The 22,772-nt window shown below is 45.5% G+C and overlaps 1 protein-coding gene across 24 annotated transcripts in view; it reads left to right on the top strand.

Annotated features, from left to right (window-relative positions):
- Atp6v1c2 (ATPase H+ transporting V1 subunit C2) overlaps window positions 1-22,772 on the top strand; it is a 63,551-nt gene that overhangs the window by 14,083 nt on the left and 26,696 nt on the right. For 4 of the 24 annotated variants that reach the window (XM_087554027.1, XM_087554017.1, XM_087554022.1 and 1 more), the window contains exons 2-5: window positions 3,632-3,744; window positions 9,491-9,595; window positions 11,202-11,374; window positions 13,292-13,359. In XM_087554027.1, the coding sequence (XP_087410153.1) occupies window positions 11,246-11,374; window positions 13,292-13,359 (197 nt within the window). In that variant the 5' untranslated portion in view covers window positions 3,632-3,744; window positions 9,491-9,595; window positions 11,202-11,245. 24 annotated transcript variants of the gene reach the window in all.

The following is a 22,772-nucleotide window of genomic DNA, read 5'->3' as shown; positions in this document are numbered from 1 at the left end:
AGGACTCAGACCTGAGGGGCCTCCTTTCTTCACTATTGTCCTGAAAGGTCTGGTTAACCTTCCAAGTGACAGCTGTCAAAGATAGTTGAAGTGGCTGGATTCCTAAGAGTCAAGCATGTATTATGTTTACACCAGAGCAGGCAAAGAAGAGAGGAAAGAAAGGAAGGCAGGAATGAGAGATAAAAGGAGAAAAAGAAACCCAGAAGGCTAGAGCTTCTTCAGGAAGTGTCTGCTAAGAGTGCCTTTGTTCACTGCTGAGTGTGAATGGCTCACTGGGTTTTATTTAGTTCCCTAGGAAATGTCAGGGGGTAACTTGTAGGTTACTTCTGCATTCCATGACCAAACTACCCAACATAAACACTTTAAGCAGGGAGCACAGCCTAATTTTGATTTATGGTTTCAGAGGTGGAGCAGAGAAGCATAAATCACAGCAGTTTCCCTAATTTTCTGGGTACTCTTCAAGATACTCAGGTTGACAATAAGATCAACCATCACTGGTCCTTTTGTGAGTCTGACATCCAAATGTTGCTCTTTATACATTTCGCTGCTGTCTTCCCCAAAACCATAATATATTTATTATGATATTTCCATCTCATAATGCAAATTGTACTTAGTTCATCTCCAAGAATTCCCATAATCTTTACAGCTTGGCATTAGTCAAAAACACAAGTCCAGGGCTGGCTCTGCAAAGAAGGTTTTTGCTACCAAGCCTGACAACTGGAGTTTGATCCCCAGAACCCATGTGGTAGAGGGAAGAGCTGTCCTCTAACCTCTGCACACAGCATGGTCCCTGAATGCCCATGCTCATAAGATAAATAAAGTGGAAAGGGAACAAAACAAAACCAACTAAATGAAGTCCAAATGTCCTCTGAGACGCAAGGCAACATTGGCTTTAAGCCTCTGTACAAACAATAAAAATTTAAAATTAAAAAATTATATATACCCAATATACAATAAGGCAGCATAAGTGTTCCCATTCAAGCCAAGAAGAATGCTTTGACTAAAGAAAGACCAAAACTTGAAAAACAAATATTAAATCCAGTAGCTCCATGTCTGGCCCTGGACCACACGACATCATGATGTGATTTCTCATTCCAGCCATGCATGTGGTCTTGCCACTTACAGTACCTATGCCCTTCCTTGCAGACAGAATCCACTCATTTCCTGGTTTTATTTTTTGTCCATATATTGTCATATGTTCCTGACATCCCAGTATCACCAAGTCTCCATTTTAGCTAAGGCTTCATTCACATCCACAGCTTTACAGCTTCTCTTGGCTACTGCCTCTAGGATCCTGACTCTGTCACTCGCTGCCTGACCTCTAGGCTTTCCTCTGAAGCAGGACAAGAGCCTCTATAACCTCATAACTCATGAATTTTGCAAGTTTGCAAAACAAGCGTTGTATGTATGATACAGTAGTCTGTCAGTCTTCCTTTGGACCTTGACTGGAGTTGAAAGCCTAAGTGGCTAAAACTTGAGAAAGCAGGGTCCACTGGATCTCTCAGCTCTGATCTTTCTCTTTCATACCCAGGAGCCTGCCCTAAGTGGGCTCTAAGGTGGTGATACTTGAGATGCCCTCAAGGCATATTTTTAATTGCCTCAATGCAAATTCATTGGTCTCCTTTTCAAAGGCCCCAGGTTCTTTCACAAGCATGCCATTCCTATCTATATTCATCCTTTTTTTTTTTTTTTGGCTAAAATGCTAGTTTTTAAAATATTTATTTGTGCGGCTGGAGAGATTGCTCAAATGGTTAAGAGCACTGACTGTTCTAGCAGAGGTCCCGAGTTCAATTCCCAGCACCCACATGGTGGCTCAAGACCTTCTATAAAGGGATTTGATGCTCTCTTCTGGCAAGCAGGTGTGCATCCAACAGAGCACTCACAGATCAAATAAATACATAAAAATCTAAAGAGGTTTTAAAGCATTTGTTTAGTAGAGTGTGCATGCGCATGGGTACAGGTGTGAATGTCTCACTGTTCATGTGTGGAGGTCAGAGGACAACATGTGGGAATATAGTCTTTCCTTCCACCATGTCGTCCTGAGGATCACTCAGTCTGCAGTTAGCCTTGACAGCAAGCACTTTACCCAATGAGCCATCTTCCCAGCTTCAAACAGCAATTATGTTTTGTTTTTTCTTTTTTCTTTTTCTTTTTTTTTTTTTTTCCTTTTCGGAGCTGGGGACCGAACCCAGGGCCTTGCGCTTGCTAGGCAAGCGCTCTACCGCTGAGCTAAATCCCCAACCCCTCAAACAGCAATTTTAAAAAATCCTTCTGTTCTTGGGTTGGAGAAATATTTCAGTAAAATATCACACATGTCTGGTAGCTCACAACAGCTTGCTACTCCAACTTTAGGTGATCAAATAGCCTCTTCTGTCTTTGGGGAACCTCAAATACACTCTGTATCTAAAGATGGCCTTTTACTAATGACCCCCCCCCTCTACTGTCTCAGTGCTGAAGTTGCAGTCATACACCCACCACACTCATTTTATACAGTGCTAGAGACTGAAGCCCAGGGTTCCTGCATGCTAGGCTGAGCTACATTCCCAGTGGCTTTACTTTGAAATTCACCCTTACAAAGCCTCCAGACACAGATTAAATGTAACTAAAATCTTTGTCAGAATGTAAGCTGAGGTGGCTTCTAGTCTATTCCTAGTGGAGCAGTCTGCAGGGACCTTCATCAGCTCTGCCTTTCCTGTAGGTGCCTGTAGCTTCTGAGCTTCAACCACTAATGTGTGTGCAGTACTTCAGGACTTCTATAGCACACATCTCCTAGCATTTACAGGTTCCCCCTTCACACCAGCTCCAACAGCTCAAGAAGCACATGGGTAGGTTTAGTCACAGCAACCACTCTGGCCACTGATTTTCTTTAATGACTTATTTTTACATATCTGTCACTGGAGTACTGAGAACAATGGAAAAGGAGTTGTTTATTTTGTTTGGTAATTTCAAAAGTTTTAGTCCATCATGGTAGGGAAAGCAGGACCACTCACATCGTAGAGCCAATTAGTGGAAAAGGGGAAATACAGAAGGGGGCCTGAGCAAGATTATGTCCCCCAAGGGTGTGCCCAGCAGGGACCTACACCTCCGACTAGGCTCCACCTCCTTCTCACCATGCCCCAACAATGCCAATGAATTATGAATCCAAGCAGGATGAATCCATTCATTAAGACTACTTGTCTCTAGAAATTTCACCACAGACATACCTAGTGGTGTGCTTCACTAATGTCCCAGGAATCTCAAATCCAATTAAGCTGACATTTAAGAATAAAGATCAGGGTCTGGAGAGATTGCACAGTGCTTAAAACCATATAGTGCTCAAACGTAAGTGTGGATTCTAGGAGAGTCGGGGCTTTATAGAGAGACCCTGTCTTACAAACAAACAAAACAAAACAAAAAAGCATGCACTGCTCTTGAAAATGTCCTGAGTTCTGTACTGAGCACCCATGTTGGCTAGCTTACAACCACCTGACACTGCAGCTCCAGGGGGTTCTGATGCCCTCTCTCAGCCTCCACAGGCCTCTGCACTCATGTGCACATATCCAAACACAGACACACACAGCCACACATACATAAAACAGCATCTTTTAAAAAGAAGTACTGATAATAGACCGGTGTTGATTATCTTCCACAGTTTAGAACCCACTGCAAAAGTCCACTGACGTCGAGAGAACTGCTGAGCATGTGGAAGAGCTGGCACATAACCGTAGATAGAAGCAGATAACTGGGTGTTTGCACGAGGCCAAGGTGGGTGCTTTAGCTCTTTTGTTGTTGTTTGTTTATTTGTTTGTTTTTTCCAGACAGGATTTCTCTCTGTAGCTTTGGCTGTCCTGAAACTCTATCTGCAGACCAGGCTGGTCTTGAACTCAGAGATCCACCTGCCTCTGCCTCCCAAGTGCTGGAATTAAAGGCATGTACCACCATTGGTTCTTGCAGAACAACAGGAGCTAGGAGGTAGAAGGATGAATTTCAGGTCCCAGGTAAAGCACCATCCGTGCTCCAGATCTGAGAGAGCTCTTAATCTCCTTGAGCCTGTTTCCTCATCTGTGAAATGAGGATCACGGCATTTCTCGAATATTTATATCTCATTTTTATGCAGATATCACTTCCTACTTGGTGTTCAGCGTTCATACCTTAGAGGGCTGGGGCTGCTCACTACTCGTTACCATGCCTGCTTTGCTTTGCTGCGGTCTAAAAGCTGAATTATCTTTGCTTGCCTCAGATGCGAGGGAGGAAAACATGTTAAATGGGGATCTGAGGAGAGGAGGCCTTTGATGCTTGGGAAAAGAAATCAAAGACTCTCCTCCAAGCTTTATTTTGTCTGACAAAGAGTGGCACTGGGGCTGGGGATATGGCTCAGTGGTAGAGTGATGCCCAGCAAAAATGAACCCTTGGTCTCAGTCCCCAGTAGTGCAGGAGAAGATGAAGTGACACTAGGTATGGCAGCCTTTGATTCTAGCACTTGGGAGACAGAGGCAGGGAAATTTCTGTGACTTTGAGGCAGCCTGGTCTACATAGTGAGTTCAAAGCCAGCTGCATAATGAGTCACCGCCCCAGAAGAACAAAGAGAAACACCACCAACTGTCAGCAAACATAGCAGGCAGCTCCCAGAACCAAGAGGGATTTCAGCTGAGAGAAAACACAGACCAAAGCCAAGTCCTTTACTTCTATTGTAATCACACTGCTCCACACAAAGTGTGTAATACACTACTGAGCTTATAAGAGTGTAGAAGACTGATCAGCGTGGGGACTGAGCCTCAGGTGTTCTCAGCAGAAATAAGCTCTCCCTCACAGTCCCCATGATAGGCAGAAAATGTGGGTGTAACCAAACTCCTTTTTCGAGTGGGAAATCTGAACCGCAGCATGGGTAAGCAGTTTATGCCATTGTCGGATTCCAAAGCCTAAGTAAGCTCTTTCACCAGATCTGCTCCTGTTCCATCCCTCCATTTTCCCCACCAAAGAGAGGGCAAGACAAAACTTTCTAGAGAAGTCCGTAAGCCCACTGAGACACAGTTCTGTCTGTGCATTTGTAAAATACATCTTCAGATCCGTATGAGGAAATAAAGAAGTCCCCAAGCCTGTCATCTGGGAGTGGCTGGAGAACAGCAGACTAAATAGGCCAGCCTTGTCCTTCTGGTTCCTAAACCTGAAGGGACTGTTCGATCTTGCACAGACTTTAGCTGCTTCAATGCATGATCCTTGCCAACGTTTCAGGAATATCTTACCAAGGCCAAATTCATAGCAGGCTGGAGATGATCAAGGTGGGTGACTGTGGCTAACATATTGAAATGCCCCAGGAATAAGTAGGGAGCCATGGTTTTCATAAGCCCTGTCTGTGCTCTTCACTGTTTACATCCTGGGGAGTGTTGTAAAAGCAGTGACCGTGAACTCTCAGTGCTTTAGCAATAGACTTCAGATACTCTAGGGGTGGGTGGGGAAGGGAGAGGAAAAGGGCCATTGCAGGCATAGAAGAGAAACACTTTGCTTGTAGAGCAGAAAGGCTTCTGGGGACCCAAGACTCACAGAGCAAGCTCTTCATGTAATGAGGAGGCAAGCCCCACAGCTGGCTTCTTATTTCTTTTCTTTTCTTTTCTTTTCTTTCTTTTTTTCTTTTTTTCTTTTTTTTTTTTTTTTGGCTTCTTATTTCTGTTAAGGTGATAGGGAAACTAGTGGATACAAACATGTTTGCCCTTGAGAACCACAAGCCAAAGACTGTTGAGAAAGACTCGCCCCTACCCCATCCCATCAGTCCTCTAACAAGTCAAAGCCCCAAGATCTCCCTACCCCCACCCCATACAAGTCTGTGAAAAGTGTTGATGGCATTGCTTATCCTTCACTAATAAGAGACATATGATAATTTTTAAGCTTTAAAAAGCAGTCATCGGGGTTGGGGATTTGGCTCAGTGGTAGAGCGCCTGCCTAGCCCTGGGTTGGGTCCCCAGCTCCGAAAAAAGAAAAGGGAAAAAAGAAAAGAAAAAGAAAAAAAAAGCAGTCATCAAGGCTCATGAAGTAGCTCAATCTGTGGACTGCTTGTCTTGCAAACCTGAGCTTAATTCCCAGAACATACATTTAAAAAGAAAAGAAAAGCCTGTTGTGGTGTAATCTCAGCACTGGGCAGATGGAGGTGGAAGAATCCTGAGGGTTCCTTGGCCAGGTTACCTAGCAGAATCAGTGATGAGTTTGTCTCAAAACCAACAGGATGGCACCTGAAGATGCCGTCCAGAGAGAGAGGGGGGGGGGGGGAGGGAGAGGGAGAGGGAGAAAGAGAGAGAGAGAGATTTAAGTACAGCATGCAAACTTAGCTATACAAAACCTCTGCATTTGCATATATGAATATGCATTAGAACTTACAGAATTTACATGTTAACAGTGGTGACTCTCAGATCACAGAATTATAGAGTATTTTTACCTTCTTTATATTTTTCTTTTCTTTTTTATTTTTATTTTTTTAATATTTTTGTTTCAGTATTTGGAGACAGGGTCATGTTACATAGCCCTAACCGACCTGGAATTTACTATCCTGTTGCCTGAACCTTGGGAGTAATGATATTACAGATAGGCACCACTTTGCCCAATTCCCAGATTCTTTATAGTAAGCCCTGAAATGTCTTTGTAAACAGAAAACAGAAGAAAGTTTACATGGAGAAAGTCAAGCTGCCCTCGAAATCAGCAGTTGTCTCCATTGTAATGTAGATTTTGAGCAAGAAATTGATAATAGGGGCTGGAGAAATGGACCTCTACTGTCCACTCTTCCAGAAGACACAGGTTCAATCCCCAGCACCATATAGGTTAACTACCATCTGTAATTCCCCAAAGTCTGCATTCAAGAGGTGCAAACATGCATGTAAGTAAAACACCCATACATATAAAACAAAATAAAATTTTTAAAGAAAGAAATTGACCATAAAAGGCTAGAAGGATGTGGAAGAAAACATAGAGCTCATAGTTCTTTATTGGTTTCTCCTTCAGATTTCTCAATTACTTGACTTTGCAATCATATTTATTCATGTGTGCATATGTATGTATGTGTGTGTGTGCCTAAGATAGGGCATCACTGTAAAGTCCAGAATCACCTGCAACTCAAAATCCTCCTGTCTCAGCATCCCAGACACAGGTGTGCCGTACCACAACCAGTTTGAGTAACTGGTTTATTTATTTTGAAGTGCTGATAATTAAAAGCAGGGCCTCAGACACACCATGAAAGTGTTCTGCACTGCACAACACCCCAGCAGTGTCTTAAATCACAACAAATTCAGGGAAATCAGATTTATAGGGAGAATGGTATTATAAAGTCAAAGGCACTCTTAACACTCCACCACAGTCTTAGGGAAGCTAGGTCAGTGGCTTTTAACAATAGAGGGTAGAAAATGTTGATTGTAAGGAATTACATGGGTTCAAGTGATGTCACAGTCCTGTAGGCTTGCTGGCAAGTGTGAAGACACACTCTTCAGACCACCAGCCGGAGGTCGTTTCCAGTTCTTCTATTAACGGAGCTATTCATCTAACTCCCTGGGCTTCCCTCCCCTTTGTCGTCAGTGTGATCTAGTCCCAGGTCTACCATATTGGTTTCCCTGGCCTGGAAAAAAATGGAATGATTTGAGGTCTAAGATTGAGACCACCCCAACAAATGTTCACCAAGCCACTCCTTTTCTGAAATAGACACTCAGACTCCTTGTGCACACAGTGTTTCCTCATCCCTCGGTTTCAGGTGTCCTCCCTCAGGACATGTTGCAAGGACTGACTAATGCACAGCAGTGTCAACACCATGATGTGCAGTGCAGGTGCTGAGCCCCAGAGCTCCAAAGCATGGCAGTGGGATCACTTCACCTCAAGCCACAAGTGCCCTGGATCTGCACTTCCTATCCAACACATGTCACAGCAAGTCTCACACACTTCACATTCTTTCCGCAGGGATGGGAAGAGATTCTCATGAATGGATTAATATGGCTAGTGTGATAAAGCAGAGAGAAGAAGCCTTTCTCAAGGCAGCAACAGATGCCTTCTTCAACAACCCCTTTAGCACCATCTCTTCCAGAAGATGCAATGTCAGTCTGCAGAGAAGGGCAAGCTGAGTTTCCTCTTTTAGGGCCTAGAAAATGAATTCTCAGTGTGTGTGTGTGTGTGTGTGTGTGTGTGTGTGTGTGTGTGTGTTTAATTTTACCTTGTTTTTGAATGTATCTATGCATATATGTATGTGTATTTATGTGTGTATGTATGTATGTATGTATGTATGTATGTATGTATGTATGTATGTAACAGACAGGATCTTGCTATATATGCCTGGCTGGTCTGCAACTTAATGTGTAGTTTAGGTTGGCCTCAGCCTCACAGAGGTCTGCTTGCTTGTCTCCCAGTGTTGGTGCGTGCCACCATGTCTGACTCTTGGCTTGTTTTTACACTCATGGGTCAATTCCTGGAGTTTTCCCCTTTTTAGTTTCAAATTCGTTCTTTTCCTTTCCTTTCCTCTTCTCCTCTCCTCTCCTCTCCTCTCCTCTCCTCTCCTCTCCTCTCCTCTTCTCTCTCTCTCTCTCTCTCTCTCTCTCTCTCTCTCTCTCTTTCTTTCTTTCTTTCTTTCTTTCTTTCTTTCTTAGTTTTTTTGAGACAGGGTTTCTCTGTGTAGTCCTGGCTGTTCTGGAACTCATTCTGTAGAACAGACTGGCCTTGAACCCAGAGATCCTCCTGCCTTTGCCTTCCAAGTTCTGGGATTAAAGGTCAGCAGTTGCAAATATTTTTGTAGATCTCTCAATCTGTTTGGGGTGTGTGTGTGTGTGTGTGTGTGTGTGTGTGTGTGTGTGTGAGAGAGAGAGAGAGAGAGAGAGAGAGAGAGAGAGAGAGAGAGAGAGAGAGATATGGAGTCCCCCAAGGCACCCCTGTAGAAATCAAAGGATAACTTTTGGGAGTCAGTTCTCTTGTTCCACTATGTGGGGTCCTGGTTGTCAGGTTTGGTGGCAAGCATTTTTAACTGCTGAGCCATCTCACTCATGACTTCACTTTTTGATTTGTACTTAAGCCTTGGTCTTAGTAGAACCTATATTTATCTGTCAGTCAGTCAATCAGTCAGTCTGTCAGTCAGTCTGTCTGTCTACCTATCATCTATCTGCCTACCTACCTATCTATTCATCCATCCACCTACTATCATCTATCTGTCTGCCTACCAACCCACCTACCTACCTATCTGTCCATCCAACCACCCGTCTGTCTGTCTAATTTCGCTGGGAACCAAAATGAACGTTGGGCTGGGATGATGGTAAGAGCTCATTAGTCACACTGAACTCCTATGCAACTTTTTTCCATATTATGTTTTTCTGTCCTAGGGCTGGAACCCAGGGCCTTGCACCTGCTAGGCACGCAATTCACCTTAATTATGTCCCTCAGCACGACTTCAGCAGCTTTAAATCCCCTCTGTATGGGTGGGGAGAGATGGGTGTTTCCTGGGCAACCAGGGGCAAGCTGGCGCCCACGCAGACTGTAGAGGAGCCTCTCCTCCCTGCAGGTGTGTGTGTTTGTGTGTTGGAAAAACATCTGTGAACCTGTTGTGCTGCTTTCAGTGGGTCAACCCGGTCTCTCGTGCATGGACTTCGGAAACACCCTGGAGCAGGTGATTCCCTGGAGACAGGGCTGGGCCGTGGTGGAGTGGAAATGGGAGGCAAAGGCTGCAACCCGAGGACCCTCCTTTGGGAATCCTGTCTTGTCGCTGCCTCTCGGAGGTGGCTCCACTAGCTTTTCGGTTCTGCGGATGGAGATCCGGTCAGGCTCCCAGCTACCCCCAACTCCGGGTTAAACCCACGAGCAGAAGAGACCTGGGACCCCCTGCGTCGACTAGTGTTCCCTCTGTACCCTGCCTGCATAGTGGCTTTCCGGAGCTTGAGTCTCGGGTCCCCAGCAGCGCCAGGACACGGACACCGAGGGAGGCGGGCAGCCGGTATGCAAATATCCGAAGGACCCAGGGATGCTCCTCCTGCTGGGGTAAAAGGCGGGGCGGGGCGCGCACCGGACCATAGAAGCCGCTGCCTCCCGGGAGCCGGCCCTGCGCTCCCGCGGAGCCTCCCACCCGGTGTCCCCGCGTGTCGTCCACAGCTCAGATAGTCTCCCGCCTCTCCTGGTAAGGATCAAAGCCGAGCGGCGACAAGAGTCAGGGGTGGGGAGCTAGCTGTCGAGGCCGCTACAAGCGAGGGGCGACACGCGTTCCCTCGGTCGAATCCGTACTTCCGTGGGTCCTCGTGGTCCGGGTGTGCACTTTCTCAATGGGAACATGGGAAGCCGGCGCCCACGCCGCACTCTCCCTAGCTTGGCAGGTGGCATCTCCCCAGGAGCTGCGCACTGGCCAGTTTGTCCCCAGGCGATATTCACTCAGGTCGGAAAGAACAGCGTTTGGTTTGTGCAAGGTTAGCAGGGACCAGCAGGGTCTTAAGTCTGGTGTGAGGAGAGAGAAAGGGACTCATTGGGGGCACCCGTTATCCCGCGGTGATTCTCCAGTTTTCTGTAGATGTCCCAGGACGGGATGCACTAGGGAGGTGACAGGCGCGCGGAGCGCCGAGTGGGAAGGTGTGGGTGTGCACACATTTGAATGAGCAGAACAAATCGAGGCCCCTACATCCCTATGGAAACATTGAAACTGCTGGTTCTGCCGGCCCAGCTATCTGGTCCTACCGAGACCTATCTGCCTCAGCAGAAGACTCTAGAAGCCCTTTGAAAAGCTTCTTTGAAGTTTGTTTCTAAAACTACTTCCTGTCATAAGATTGACCAGCTGAGATCTGGGCTTTACCTGATGTATTATGAAAAAACCCTTGTCTCCCACCTTCATCCACGCTTCCTGGATTTCATAAAATACAACAAGCCAAGATGAAAAAATATCCTCCCAGAAGCCTTCCATGCTTAGCTTACTGTCAGCCCACCTTAGAGCTGCTGCTGTACACTGGAGCTGGGGAGTGCAAGGAACCAATGTGGGCCAATCAGTGCACCTAGGGAAGGTAGGTGAGAGGTTTCCCTATGACCTGGGGCTTCCCTAAGGCAGGGGTACGAATGTATTGCTTGGCGGCAAATGGGTGTCCTTAAAGCTGCTGAAAATGAACTAGAAGGTCAAGGAAGCCAGGCATGACAAATGGAAAGAGTGACAGGGCCCAGAGAGGATTAATTCTGAGGTAAGGAAATGTGAAGTAGACACCAGACACATCTCTGCTCCTGTTTCTGTTTGTGTGTATTAGTCTTGGTGCCTGTCAGTAACTAGATAACAAGAAGACTTACAAACATGTCCGAGTTTTGGCTTATTTCGGCCCCTGGCGATAAGGAAAATTTACAAGCTCTGGAGAGGATGAACAGCGTAACTTCAAAGTCTAACCTGTCCCACAACACTAAATTTGCCATCCCAGACTTCAAGGTAAGTTCTTCCAAGAGGGGGGAGGAGGTTACAGATTGGAGGAGGGCAGGGATTTCTGAGCAGGAGGTAGCTTCTCAGAAGCCAGGGATAAGGACTTACAGCAAATGTCGAACAGGGACCATGAGGAAGCCTGAGCTAGAAGATGGACAGAGGGGTCAGTAGGACTTTATGCCACAGCCCCAGGTTAACGGTGGCCTTTCTGAACCTGAAGCTATAGAGAAGCATGAACAGGGCAGGCTGGGGGCTAGAGGGCAGGTGGGAAGCGGAAGGAAGGGCTCTGTGTATGTACACTCTGATCCTTCGGGTGGTCCTCAGAGTCTGCTGCAGCCAAACAGACCCACGGCATAGCTGGATGTGTACTTTAGGAGCTTTGATGGTTTTGTTGACCTAGAGGTAGTCCAGGACATCTGGGGTCTTTCTGATTCTGTTGTGGGGGGGCAGATACAGTGGAGGTTTCAAGATCTGAGAAGGCTCTTGTAGACAGGGAAGTTAAGATGAAATAAATGTTGAGATGGGAACCATCTTTTTAAAAAATTACTTTATTATTTTGTTTATATCGATGTTTTTGTTTGCCTGTATATATGTTTGTGTACCATGTGTTTGTCTGGTACCCACAGGCATCATAGAGTTACAAACAGTTGTGAGCTGCCATGTGGGTGCTGGGAGTGGAACCTGGGTCCTCTGGAAGAGCAGCCTGCACTCTTTTTTTTTTTTTTCCTTTTTTCGGAGCTGGGGACCGAACCCAGAGCCTTGCGCTTGTTAGGCAAGCGCTCTACCACTGAGCTAAATCCCCAACCCCCAGCCTGCACTCTTAACTACTGAACCATCTCTCCATCCCCAGAAACAATCTTTTTCAAAAAGATTAGGCCAGGCAAGTCCTGGTGGCTCACATCCACAAGCCCTTACTCTAGAGGCAGACTAGAGGGTTGCTATAAATTCTAGACCAGCCTTCTCTACAAAAGGAGTTCCAGGGCTAAATTGTGAGACCCTTTCTCAGAGAGGGGGGTCTGGGGAGAGGAAGGGAGGGGAAAAGCTTGGGTTACAGTCAGTTGAGAACCCGAGTTCAAGCCTCAGCACCCAGGTAGAAATCTGCGTGTGATTCACTTGTAATCCTGCTCTGAGGAAGCAGACTTTTTCTTCCCATCTCTCTGAAAAGGCCCTTCAAAAGGTCTTTAGACACTTCCTTCAGTTTTATAGTAAGAAATACACCTTAGATAATACAAAAAGGACCTCTAAAACTGGCCCGAGGTCAGGCCACTGACATGTTAGTCCTTCCTACGAGAGAGAGATGTCAGTATTCTGTTGTCGTTCTGCCCCATAAGTTTATGTAGTAAAGTGCTCTGTGTACAACTGCAAGGCACCGGGTTGGGGATTTAGCTCAGTGGTAGAGCGCTTGCCTAGGAAGCGCAAGGCCCTGGGTTTGGTCCCCAGCTCCCAAAAAAAAAAAAAACCAAAAAAAAAAAAAACAACTGCAAGGCACCAAGTGTGGGTCCCTCGCACCCGTATCAGGCTCACTGCCTGCGCCTTTAGTTCCAGCATGGGGCAAGCAGAGGTCCCTGGTCAGCCAGTCCAGCTGACCCAGTGAGCTCCCTGTTTCAGTGGGAGACTGTACCAAAAAACAAGATGAAAGAAAGTGAGGATGACACTCTATGTTGACCTCTGACCTCTACATATATAAGTATCTGCGCATACGTACATACTGACCTGTGCACACTCACAGATGATAACAATAGAAATATGTAGTCCTCAGTCTACATGTTTCCCCAAAATGTTTTTATACATTTTAGTCTGGTTGTGGCTAAAAATGGCCAACTTGATGTGAAGTGAGAGTCCCTTGTGCAGTTGTTACAAGAACACCTCACATTTGTTAGCCAGAAAGCACATGAGCCTCACTTCTTTATGTTTTTTTTTTTCTAGGTGGGGACCTTGGATTCCCTTGTTGGTCTCTCTGATGAGTTGGGGAAACTCGATACCTTTGCTGAAAGGTAAAATATTTCTTATTTACTACATACAAGTAAGAATTTGATGTTGTTGTCAGAGGACACAGTGTTCTTGCTTTGGCCAAACCAAAGTATGATTTGTCTAAACCTGGTCTCAGAAGCCAGAAGAACCCATAGGGTCACTTGGACATGTTGTGTCAATAGTGCTGGGTCCTCTGGGTCCCTTGTTGCTCTGACTTTTGGAGACGACTTTCTTCCTTCCCTCCCTCCCTCCTTCTCTCCCTCATTCCTTCCTTCCTCCCTCCCTTCCTCTCTCTTCTCCCCTTCTTATGTTCTGAATCTCTGTAAGTTGCCTAGATTGACCTTCAACTGTGTAGCCTGGCTGCCTTTAAACTTCTTCAGCATGGTAAGTGCTAGCCAAGGCAACATGTCTGCCTACAGTTTGTTTTTTAATATAAGGAAAAAATCAAAAACAAGACTACAGAGTGAGATTAAGTTTTATTTGGATCTGTTTGTCTCCTCCATGTTCCCTCATCTCCTTATTATCTCTCTCTTGAAGTTTTGTAATCATAACTTATGAGCTGAGGTTTCCAGAGGCAGCCTATGAAAGTGCAAGTCAATACATGTAGATGGTCTTTCTGGGTGCAGTGACACATGCCTGAAGCCCAGCACTCAGGAGACTGAGGTCAGAGGATTACTTGAGTCCATGAGTTCAAAACCAGCTATGTCAACACAGCAAGATTTCTTTTTTCCTTTTCCTTTTTCTTTCTTGTTTTGGGTGTTGTTGTTGTTGTTGTTCATTTGTTTGATTTTCTTAGTTTAAGATATGGTTTCTCTGCATAGCCTTGGCTGTCCTGGAACTCACTTTGTAGACCAAGCTGGTCTTGAACTCACAAAGATCTGAATGCCTCTGCCTGCCTCCTCCCTAGGGATGGGATTGAAGACATGAACCACTACACTCAGCTCAAAATAGCAAGATTTCAGTAACAAAATTAGCTGGATATGATGGCACTTGCTTAAAATCTCAACTCGTGGGAGGCAAAAACAAGAGGGCCCATAACTCAAGGTCATCCCCTTTGCATAGCCAAGTCAGCCTGGGATGCTTGAGACCATCTCAAGAGACTATACAAATAAAACTGGATAGCCTGAGAATGCTTGTATGTAAATGATAGCATACACCGTGTATCCCACTTCTTCCTTCCTTTTGCTTAATAATGTACCTCAATGAAAGTTTCATGTTAGCTCATGACTGCTGCCTGTTTGTTTGTTTGTTTGTTTGTTTGTTTGTTTCTGGAAGCATTACCTTGAACTGCTGTACTCTGACTCGCTTGTCCTCTTTATTGCTGGACGATTATGTCTTCTAGTCGTTGGCCCTTTGTGTACATGTAAAGAGATGAAAACAGAGTCTATGCCTATACAATAGTAAGTACGCCCCTATTACTCCTAGAAGATCTGTCAATCCCATTTATACTCTCACCAAAATTTGTGAAGAGCATGGCCTAAGAATTGGACTTTCTGCCAGGCAGTGGTGGCACATACCTTTAATCCCAGTACTGTCAGAAGGATCTCTGAGTCCCCAGCCTAGTGTACAGAGCAAGTTCCAGGATAGCCAGGGCTACACAGAGAAACCCTGTCTCAAAAAACAAACAAGAAAATTGGGTTTTCTGATCCTTGACCAGTCTTTTTGCTCTGTGTGGGAGGTTGGCTTCATATAGGGGGAGGCAGCCCTCAGCACTGTAGCTTGCAAAGCCATGAGACAACGCGAACCATGAAAACAGCTGAGATAACTGTGGCCACTGCTCTGCTACCATGGCTGAGCAAAGGGGACAGACATAATATCAGTCTAGAACCTGTGAAAGCATATCAGTCTCCCAGGAAAAAGGAACAGAGTCCCCTTGTGCCAATTTCCTTTAGAGGCTGCGCTGCACCAGATAACTCATGTCTAGCTGGAAGGCTAGGTCCTAATCAGTCAAACGGGTGATCTGCACAGAGGATCTGAAGAACGAGAGCAGCCCCCTGCTGTAGACTGCCTCGAGCTTTCAGTTTTCTGTCTCTGTGCAGGCTGCAGTGTGTACTGCCATGTATAGCTGGCTTAGGAAGCGTGGGCTGTTCCCCGATGGCTGCAGAAATAGCAGTGTTCAGCAGTTCCTGTTTCTAGACCATGAGATGTTAGCTGCCCCTCAGAACATAGATTAGTGTCCCCCTCCCTCACTGAAGCCCAGACAGCGCTAAAGCTCTGCTGCAGGATGATTCTCACTCTCCGGTTACTTTCTGGTTTGCATGCTATTTCCCACTAACAGGGGAAATACTTGCTTCTCTGCCTTTTGATTATGCAAGTCTCCCCTGATGGAAATGCGGCATGCGCTTAAGAAGCACACACATGTAAGCAGGAGGAGGGCTGTCACTGGGAAACAGATGCCGTAAGACTGTCTTTAATAGCTGGCAGAAGGTGTGGTAAAAATGGAAGTTTCTAGGCACTGTGTATTGTTTTTGGTTTGGTGTGTGTGTGTGTGTGTGTGTGTGTGTGTGTGTGTGTGTGTGTGTGTGTGTGTATCCCCAGGCACTTTCCTGCAGGGCAAAGAGGACAGTTGTATGCTGTGAGCACCCTCAAATACAGGCTGTATTTAGGAGTCTTGCCTTACGAGTCTGTACTAGAGCTTAGGGCAGAAGAATGGACTCATAAGTCCTTTGGTCCTTTGGAATGGCCTCCCTCATCATCTGAATGGTACTCAAGTGTTACTAGATAAATAAATGCTCACGGGGCCTGTAAGTCATGCAGCAGGAACCTGTCAGCACTGCCTCTGCCCAGGGGAACAGAGAAGGGACAGTTTTCAAGGTGTATTGTTTCCATATCCTTTTATTATTTATTTACTTGAGCACAAGAGTGTTTTTCCATGTAGCTGCAAGGCTTTCTCTTATGAGAGAGCATTCCAGTTTTAGAAAGGTTTATTCCTTCACAATGCCCATATTAGTTTACTCTGTAAATCATTTTAAAACATAATTTAAGAAACCCACTGATTTTACCTCTAAACGGCCTCCCTCCCTTTCTACAGAGGTGAGTCCTTCACAGACCCTCCGCCTGCTCTGTGCTGCTGGTTGACATATTGCATTTCACAGGCGTGCGGCCGCTCAGCTGTGCCTGTGGGCTCCTCTAACATGTTGTTGCCTGTCGCTTGCCCCTGGGTGCGTCACCTGTTATGTGGACTAACTGGTGGCTTTTCTTTTCCCGCGTGACTCCACGAAGCTGTCTCAGAGTTGGCTGATGGAAGATTCCATGGCTGAGGGTGGGCATCTGCACAGCGATACCACAGAGCTCTCATGAGGATGCTGCATTGCGTGTGGATAGATTCCTAAAGAGGTTTCTAGGCTTCCCTTCTCTGGCTGAGTGACCTATGACTTCTAAAATTTTTAAACATTTGCATATCATCTTGTTCCCTTCTTGCTTTAGATACTTTTATTGGGTGCTTTTATTTTTTTTCTAAGAAACCATATTGAATTGCTTGATCAGTTTAAATTTTTTATTACAATATTGTTTGTTGTGTGTGTGCACAAATAGGTGAAAGGACAACTTATGGGAGCCATTTTCTTCCTTTCCACCATGTGGGCCCCAGGGATGGAGCTTAGTTCATCTGGTTTAACTGCTGAGCCACCACAGCAGACTTAGCCTCTGTATATTACACGCCATGCTTTCGACTGCAATGTACTAGATTGTCTTCCCACCCCCTCACTTTCCAATGGGGATTCTCTGTGTAACCCTGGCTGGCCTGGGATTCTCTCTGTAGACCAGGCTGGCCTGCCTCTGCTTCCTGAGTGCTGGGATTAATGGTGTGTACCACCATGCCTGGAAATGCTGTCTCATTTTTAATTTAGGTATTCTGCAGTTTTTAATCCTTATATCTTTGGAAGGTTGATTTTTTTAACATTGTTATTTCTGCTGTTTTTCATTTTGATTCTATTCCTTTGTTGCTAAAGAATGAATCAAGAGCTATATCTTCTACCTTTGAGATTCTGAAATTGTCATTACCTGACCTACTGCTGATTCTTTTTTAAAGATTTTACGTACGTGTGTGTGTGTGTGTGTGTGTGTGTGTGTGTGTGTGTGTGTGTGTGTAGTGCGTGTGTGTAGTGCCTGTGGAGGCCAGAAGAGGACTTCAGATTCCTGGGAGGGATCTGGAGTTACAAGCAGTTGTAAGCCGCCTGGCAGGGGTTCTGGGAAACACACTTGAGTCTTCTGTGAGAAAAGTAAGCCTGCTTAACTGCTGAGCCATCCTCCAACCTCCACTTATGCTTTATAAGACAGAGCCTCCCATATAATGTAGCCCAGACTAGCTTTGAACTCTCCTAGTCTTACTCTCTCGGCCTCCTGAGCACTAGGATTATATAGGTTTGTATCAGTCCTTCCTTCCTTCCTTCCTTCCTTCCTTCCTTCCTTTGTGATAGAATACATATTTCATTCTACTATAATTAACACATTGAGTATGTTAACCCTCTTTGTTCTTTTAGATATTGCTTTTATCATTAATGTAACTCTGTGTTTTTAATTACCCTAAAATTAGACCCTCAGAATGCAATTATAGGTCCTCCTTGGGTTTGATTCCCAGTGAGACACACACACACACACACACAGTCCACATGGGATATTTAAGCTGTTTGTACACATTGCTAAACTGTTCCTGTAGTGTGGCAAGAGGCCCTTTCCCCACCCCATCAGCTAAGTGCCCTTGAGAGACAGCGCATTTACCTGGCAGAAGGAGGAGGCTGTGTGATTGTTTTCGTGCATATTTCTTGGGTTCCCAGCCAGACTAAACACTTTCAAGTGCCTATTAGCCACCTGTAGTTCCGCTCTCTTGCTTTACCTGTTCCCTGTGTTTGTTCATGCAGCCCCTGGGCACCTCCCCAGGGTGCCCTTCACCTAGGGTGTCCTGGAGCCCAACTCTAGGGGAACAGGACCCTGGGTCAAGGCACAGTGATTGTACTGGTTGGTGTTCAAAATATAAATGTCTGTGTAAAGACCCTTTCCTCTCTTGATGTTTAGCGGGTGCTAAACTCTTCTTAAAAGGCCCTGGGACCTCAGAACATTTCTCCACAGTCCTCTGGGAGCTGAGTTCAGATCTAGCAGCCTTCCTTGCCTGTGTCTCCTCTGGAGGCAAGCAAACAAAGGTGCTTTGACTTTCTTTTGTCTTTACTTTTTGAGACAAGGTTTCATGTAGCCCAGGTGGCATTGAACTTGTTAACAGCCAAGGAAGACTTTAAACTCCTGATCTTCCTTCCCCCACATCCTGAGAGCTTACTCTGCTGAGCCATTGTATCCAAGTTCTAGAATGCCAACTAGCCAAAAAAAAAAAAAAAATTCTGTTTTGCATGGCAAAGACAATTTTGTTGAGTAACTCTACAGTGTTCAGGGTGGGCATCTCTATAAAAGCTATTTGTGTGTGTGTGTGTGTGTGTGTGTGTGTGTGAGAGAGAGAGAGAGAGAGAGAGAGAGAGAGAGAGAGAGAGAGAGAGAGAGCGCGCTGGAGTTGAACTTACAGCTTCATGCTTGCTTACTAGGCAAACACTGAGAAGGACTGTCCACAGAATTTTTCCCTTTTTCCCCTCAAAGAAGATCTCACAAAGTTGTCTGGACTTCCTGCCCTTCAACTCACTTTACATCCAGGCAGGCTTTGAGGTCTCCATCTTTTTACCATGAGCCTCTTGAGTAGCCAGGATCACAGGCACGCCCCTCCAAAGCCAGCATCCTTAAATCTCCAGTGTCTTTAGAAGTTCAGTGTCTGGAAGCTGGTTGGAATTAAAGCAAGGTGTGTCTGGGCCCAGAGCTCCCTGGAGCAGAGAACCTCTAGACACCTCTAGAAGCTTCCTTTGACCTTTGTTTCTTTTTTTAAAAGATTTATTCATTTATTATATATAAGTACACTGTAGCTGTCTTCAGATACACCAGAAGAGGGCATCAGATCACTTTACAGATGGTTGTGAGCCACCATGTGGTTGCTGGGAATTGAACTCAGGACCTCTGGAAGAGCAATCGGTGCTCTTAACCACTGAGCCATCTCTGCAGCCCCTGATCTTTGTTTTTATATCAAGAAACTCTTTGCTACCTGTTCCTGAAGTCTTTGCTAGAGACTGCATGCCGTTGTCCTTTGGCAAAGGTGAAAGCAGAGAGACAGACTAGGGTGAATCACACATCCCACTCTCCGTGGAAGCTTCTAGGCTCACTTCTTGGGCCAGGCACCTCTCCTGTATGGCCTTCCCCATCTGGACATAGGAAAGAGTGGGACACAGGGGACCTTTGGAGCTTTTGGTTGCCCTGGGGACACTTGAGCACCTGTAGCAGAGGGAGACCTGTCTCTGTGATAGACTCATGGAGCTTAGGACAGGGCACGTGTAACTTGGGGTCAATTTTCCTGGCTCTCTGCCTCAGTTCTCTCAATTCTTGGGCTTTGTCTTGCTCAGTGAGGATTCAGGTGATGCTATGCAGTGTCCCTTTGGTGGACCGAAGAAGGCTCCCAAGGTGGAACTTGTTCTTGGTGCTTCAAACCCTGAGAAGGTTCGGGGCCTGTAACCTGTTTTCTCTTCTCTGGGCATCTGGGCAATTTCAGACCAACTCTATCCTGCTTTGCTAAAATTCTCCAAAATGAGAGGGAAGAGGGTCTCTCTCTCTCTCTCTCTCTCTCTCTCTCTCTCTCTCTCTCTCTCTCTCTGTGTGTGTGTGTGTGTGTGTGTGTGTGTGTGTGTGTGTGTGTGTGTAGGCCAAAGCACAACCTCACAGGGTGTTCCTTCCTCAGGAGATACACATTTTTTTCTTTTGAGACAGAGCCTCTCACTGGGACCTGGGTCTGTCTCACCAAGTACATTAGGCTGGTCGGCCAGGATGTCTGAGGAGCCTGCCTGCCTCTGCCTTCCCAGTACTGATTATAAACATGCACCATCACACTAGTTTATTTTATATTTAGCATGGGTTCTGGGGATCTTTGAGGCAAGGAACCATGTCCTTAACTCTGAAGCCTGGTTTTTGCAATTCAGATTTGCCCTCAGAAGCTTGGAATCTTGCATCTGCCACCCTGAGAGATGGAGCAGGCTAACACTTCCTACCAGAAGGTAGAGGACTGGGCTGCAGCTTCTGGGGCAGGCAGGGTTCCAGAGGACAGCTTGTCTAGCAGAGCTGCTCAGACACTGGGACTGTGCTGTAAAGTATACACAGAGAGATCCCTTGGGGCCACTGTGTCTTAAGGCCACTTAGGAAGAATCTGCTCTGTGCTTGGGTCCTGGGAACTGTGACTCAGGGGCTGAGGTGTGAGCCTTCCCTTCCAGATTCATCCAGTCTGCAGCCTCTGCCCTCTTACATACTGACAGGGCCTGAGCAGACCCATCCCTGCACAGCAGGAATTTCCTGGCTTGTGGTTACAGAAGCTAGGGAGCTGAGATTTCTCCCACCTGGTGTTCATTTGTACCCCTGGGGAGGATGAACTACTTTGGGGGCCATAATCTAGTTTTTGTATATGTGTGTGTGTGTCCGTGTCTGTATCTGTGTCTGTGTCTGTGTACTCTTACTGGTAGAATTATCATTCAACAATTAAAACAAACATCCTGTCATAAATCAGTAAATGTGCATGATATAGTGCAAATGAGAATATTAAAATAAGCCAGGGTGGTTGCCCATGCCTTTAATCCCAGCACTCAGCAGAGGCAGACAGATGTTATAGTTAAGGCCAGCCCAGTATACAGAGAGAGTTCCAGGACAGCCAGGGTTACACAGAGAAACCCTGTCTCAAAAAACAAAACAATAAGCCAAGATCTGGGGAGATGGCTTAATGGTTAAGAGTACTTGCTGTTCTTTTCAGAAAACCTGAGTTCAAGTTCCAGCACCCACATAGGTAAGCTCACAACTATAACTCCCTGTAATTTCAACTTTAGGGGATCTGACCTCTTCTAGATTCTGTGGGCACCTATACTTACAGGCATATATATATACAGACACTTGAATAAAGATAAACTAAATATTGAAAATAAAATTATAGAAAACTGCATTATTGCATTATTACACATTGTTTTAAAATCTATTTTATGTTTTGAAAACAGTCCACCTTTCCTTTTCCTTTTCAACAGATTTGTATCTTTAAAAAAATGTTTGCAGCTTTGAATGTATGTGTGTGCGTTTTTGTGGGTGCGTGTGTGTGGACGTCTGTGCCTGTGGAGGCTACAGGCACACTCCCCAGTACTGTCCATTATTTTGGTTTCCTTTTCCTTATACAGGCAGGGTAAGTGGTTCAAGCCTGTAATCACACTTCAAAGGATGGCACATAAACTGGAGGACCTTGGGCTTATTGATCAACCAGTCTCACTGAGTAGTTGAGCTCCAAGTTCAGTGAGAAACACTGTCTTAAAAAACAAGGTGTAGAGTGATTGAGGAAGATACCCAGGGTTGACCTCTGTCCTTTGCACATATGGCCAGATGTTCTCATGTGCCTGCTCACACACACAGGCACACATATGAATATGCACAGCATACATGAACATGCATGCACATATGCACACATAAAAGAGAGAGAAGGGTTATATACAGTGAAATGTGTACATCTTCAGTAAACAGACTGGTGAGTTTTAACAAATATATATTCATGTGATCAAGTAAAATCATTATTTTTTTTGCAGTTGATTTTCACTAGAAATGTTATCTGTACATCTTCCCATGTGGGCTAGCACTCACTACACTTTTTTAAAAATTAATTATATTTTAGTGTGTGTGTGCGTGTGTGTGTGTGTGTGTGTGTGTGTGTGTGTGATAGTTCATGTGTGGAGGCCAGAGGGGAACTCGAAGGAATTCTTTCTCTCCCTCTATCATGAGGGTCTCACAGGAATTGAGTCTCTATGCTTGGTGGCAGATAACTTTGGCCACTAAGCCATGCCTCCCACCCTTAATATTCATTTTGGTTGGATATTGTAGGGAAAGGTGGCAAAGTTATGTCATTAGAATCAGGTCTCCAAAGCATGGAGTCTCATACAAATCAGTGAAGGAAGCAAGAGAGGAAAACAGAACAAGAGAGATTGGGATTCACAGAAGAAAGCAGCCTTATGTATTCAGCAGGCCTGATGAGGGAGGGACTTGCAGCCTCCCTGATGATCACAAATATGCAAATTGGGATGACAATGAGGTGTAGGTTTCCAGCTATCAGATGGGCAGAGACTAAAAGGATTCGTAAGGCTAGTGTTGGTGAGGGTTTAGGGACACAGGCGGGCTTCTGCACTCCCAGGGGGAATGAACACTTGTGTGCTGTTTAGAGGTGACTTTGGCTTTACTTGCCATTATAAATGACCATTCTTTTTTTTTAATCCCAGTAGTTTCTGTTTTCTAGAACCCCTTTCTCACACACACACATGCACACACACACACACACACACACACACACACACACACACCTGTACAAGAGGGTAAAATGTATGGATCATTGCAACATCAATTC

The sequence above is a fragment of the Rattus norvegicus genome, chromosome 6 (genome assembly GCF_021556685.1).
Source record: "Rattus norvegicus strain SHRSP/BbbUtx chromosome 6, alternate assembly SHRSP_T2T, whole genome shotgun sequence".
Lineage (NCBI taxonomy): Eukaryota > Metazoa > Chordata > Mammalia > Rodentia > Muridae > Rattus > Rattus norvegicus.
The sequence above is the reverse complement of the archived record's forward strand: the minus strand, read 5'-3'. Positions and strand labels throughout refer to the sequence as shown.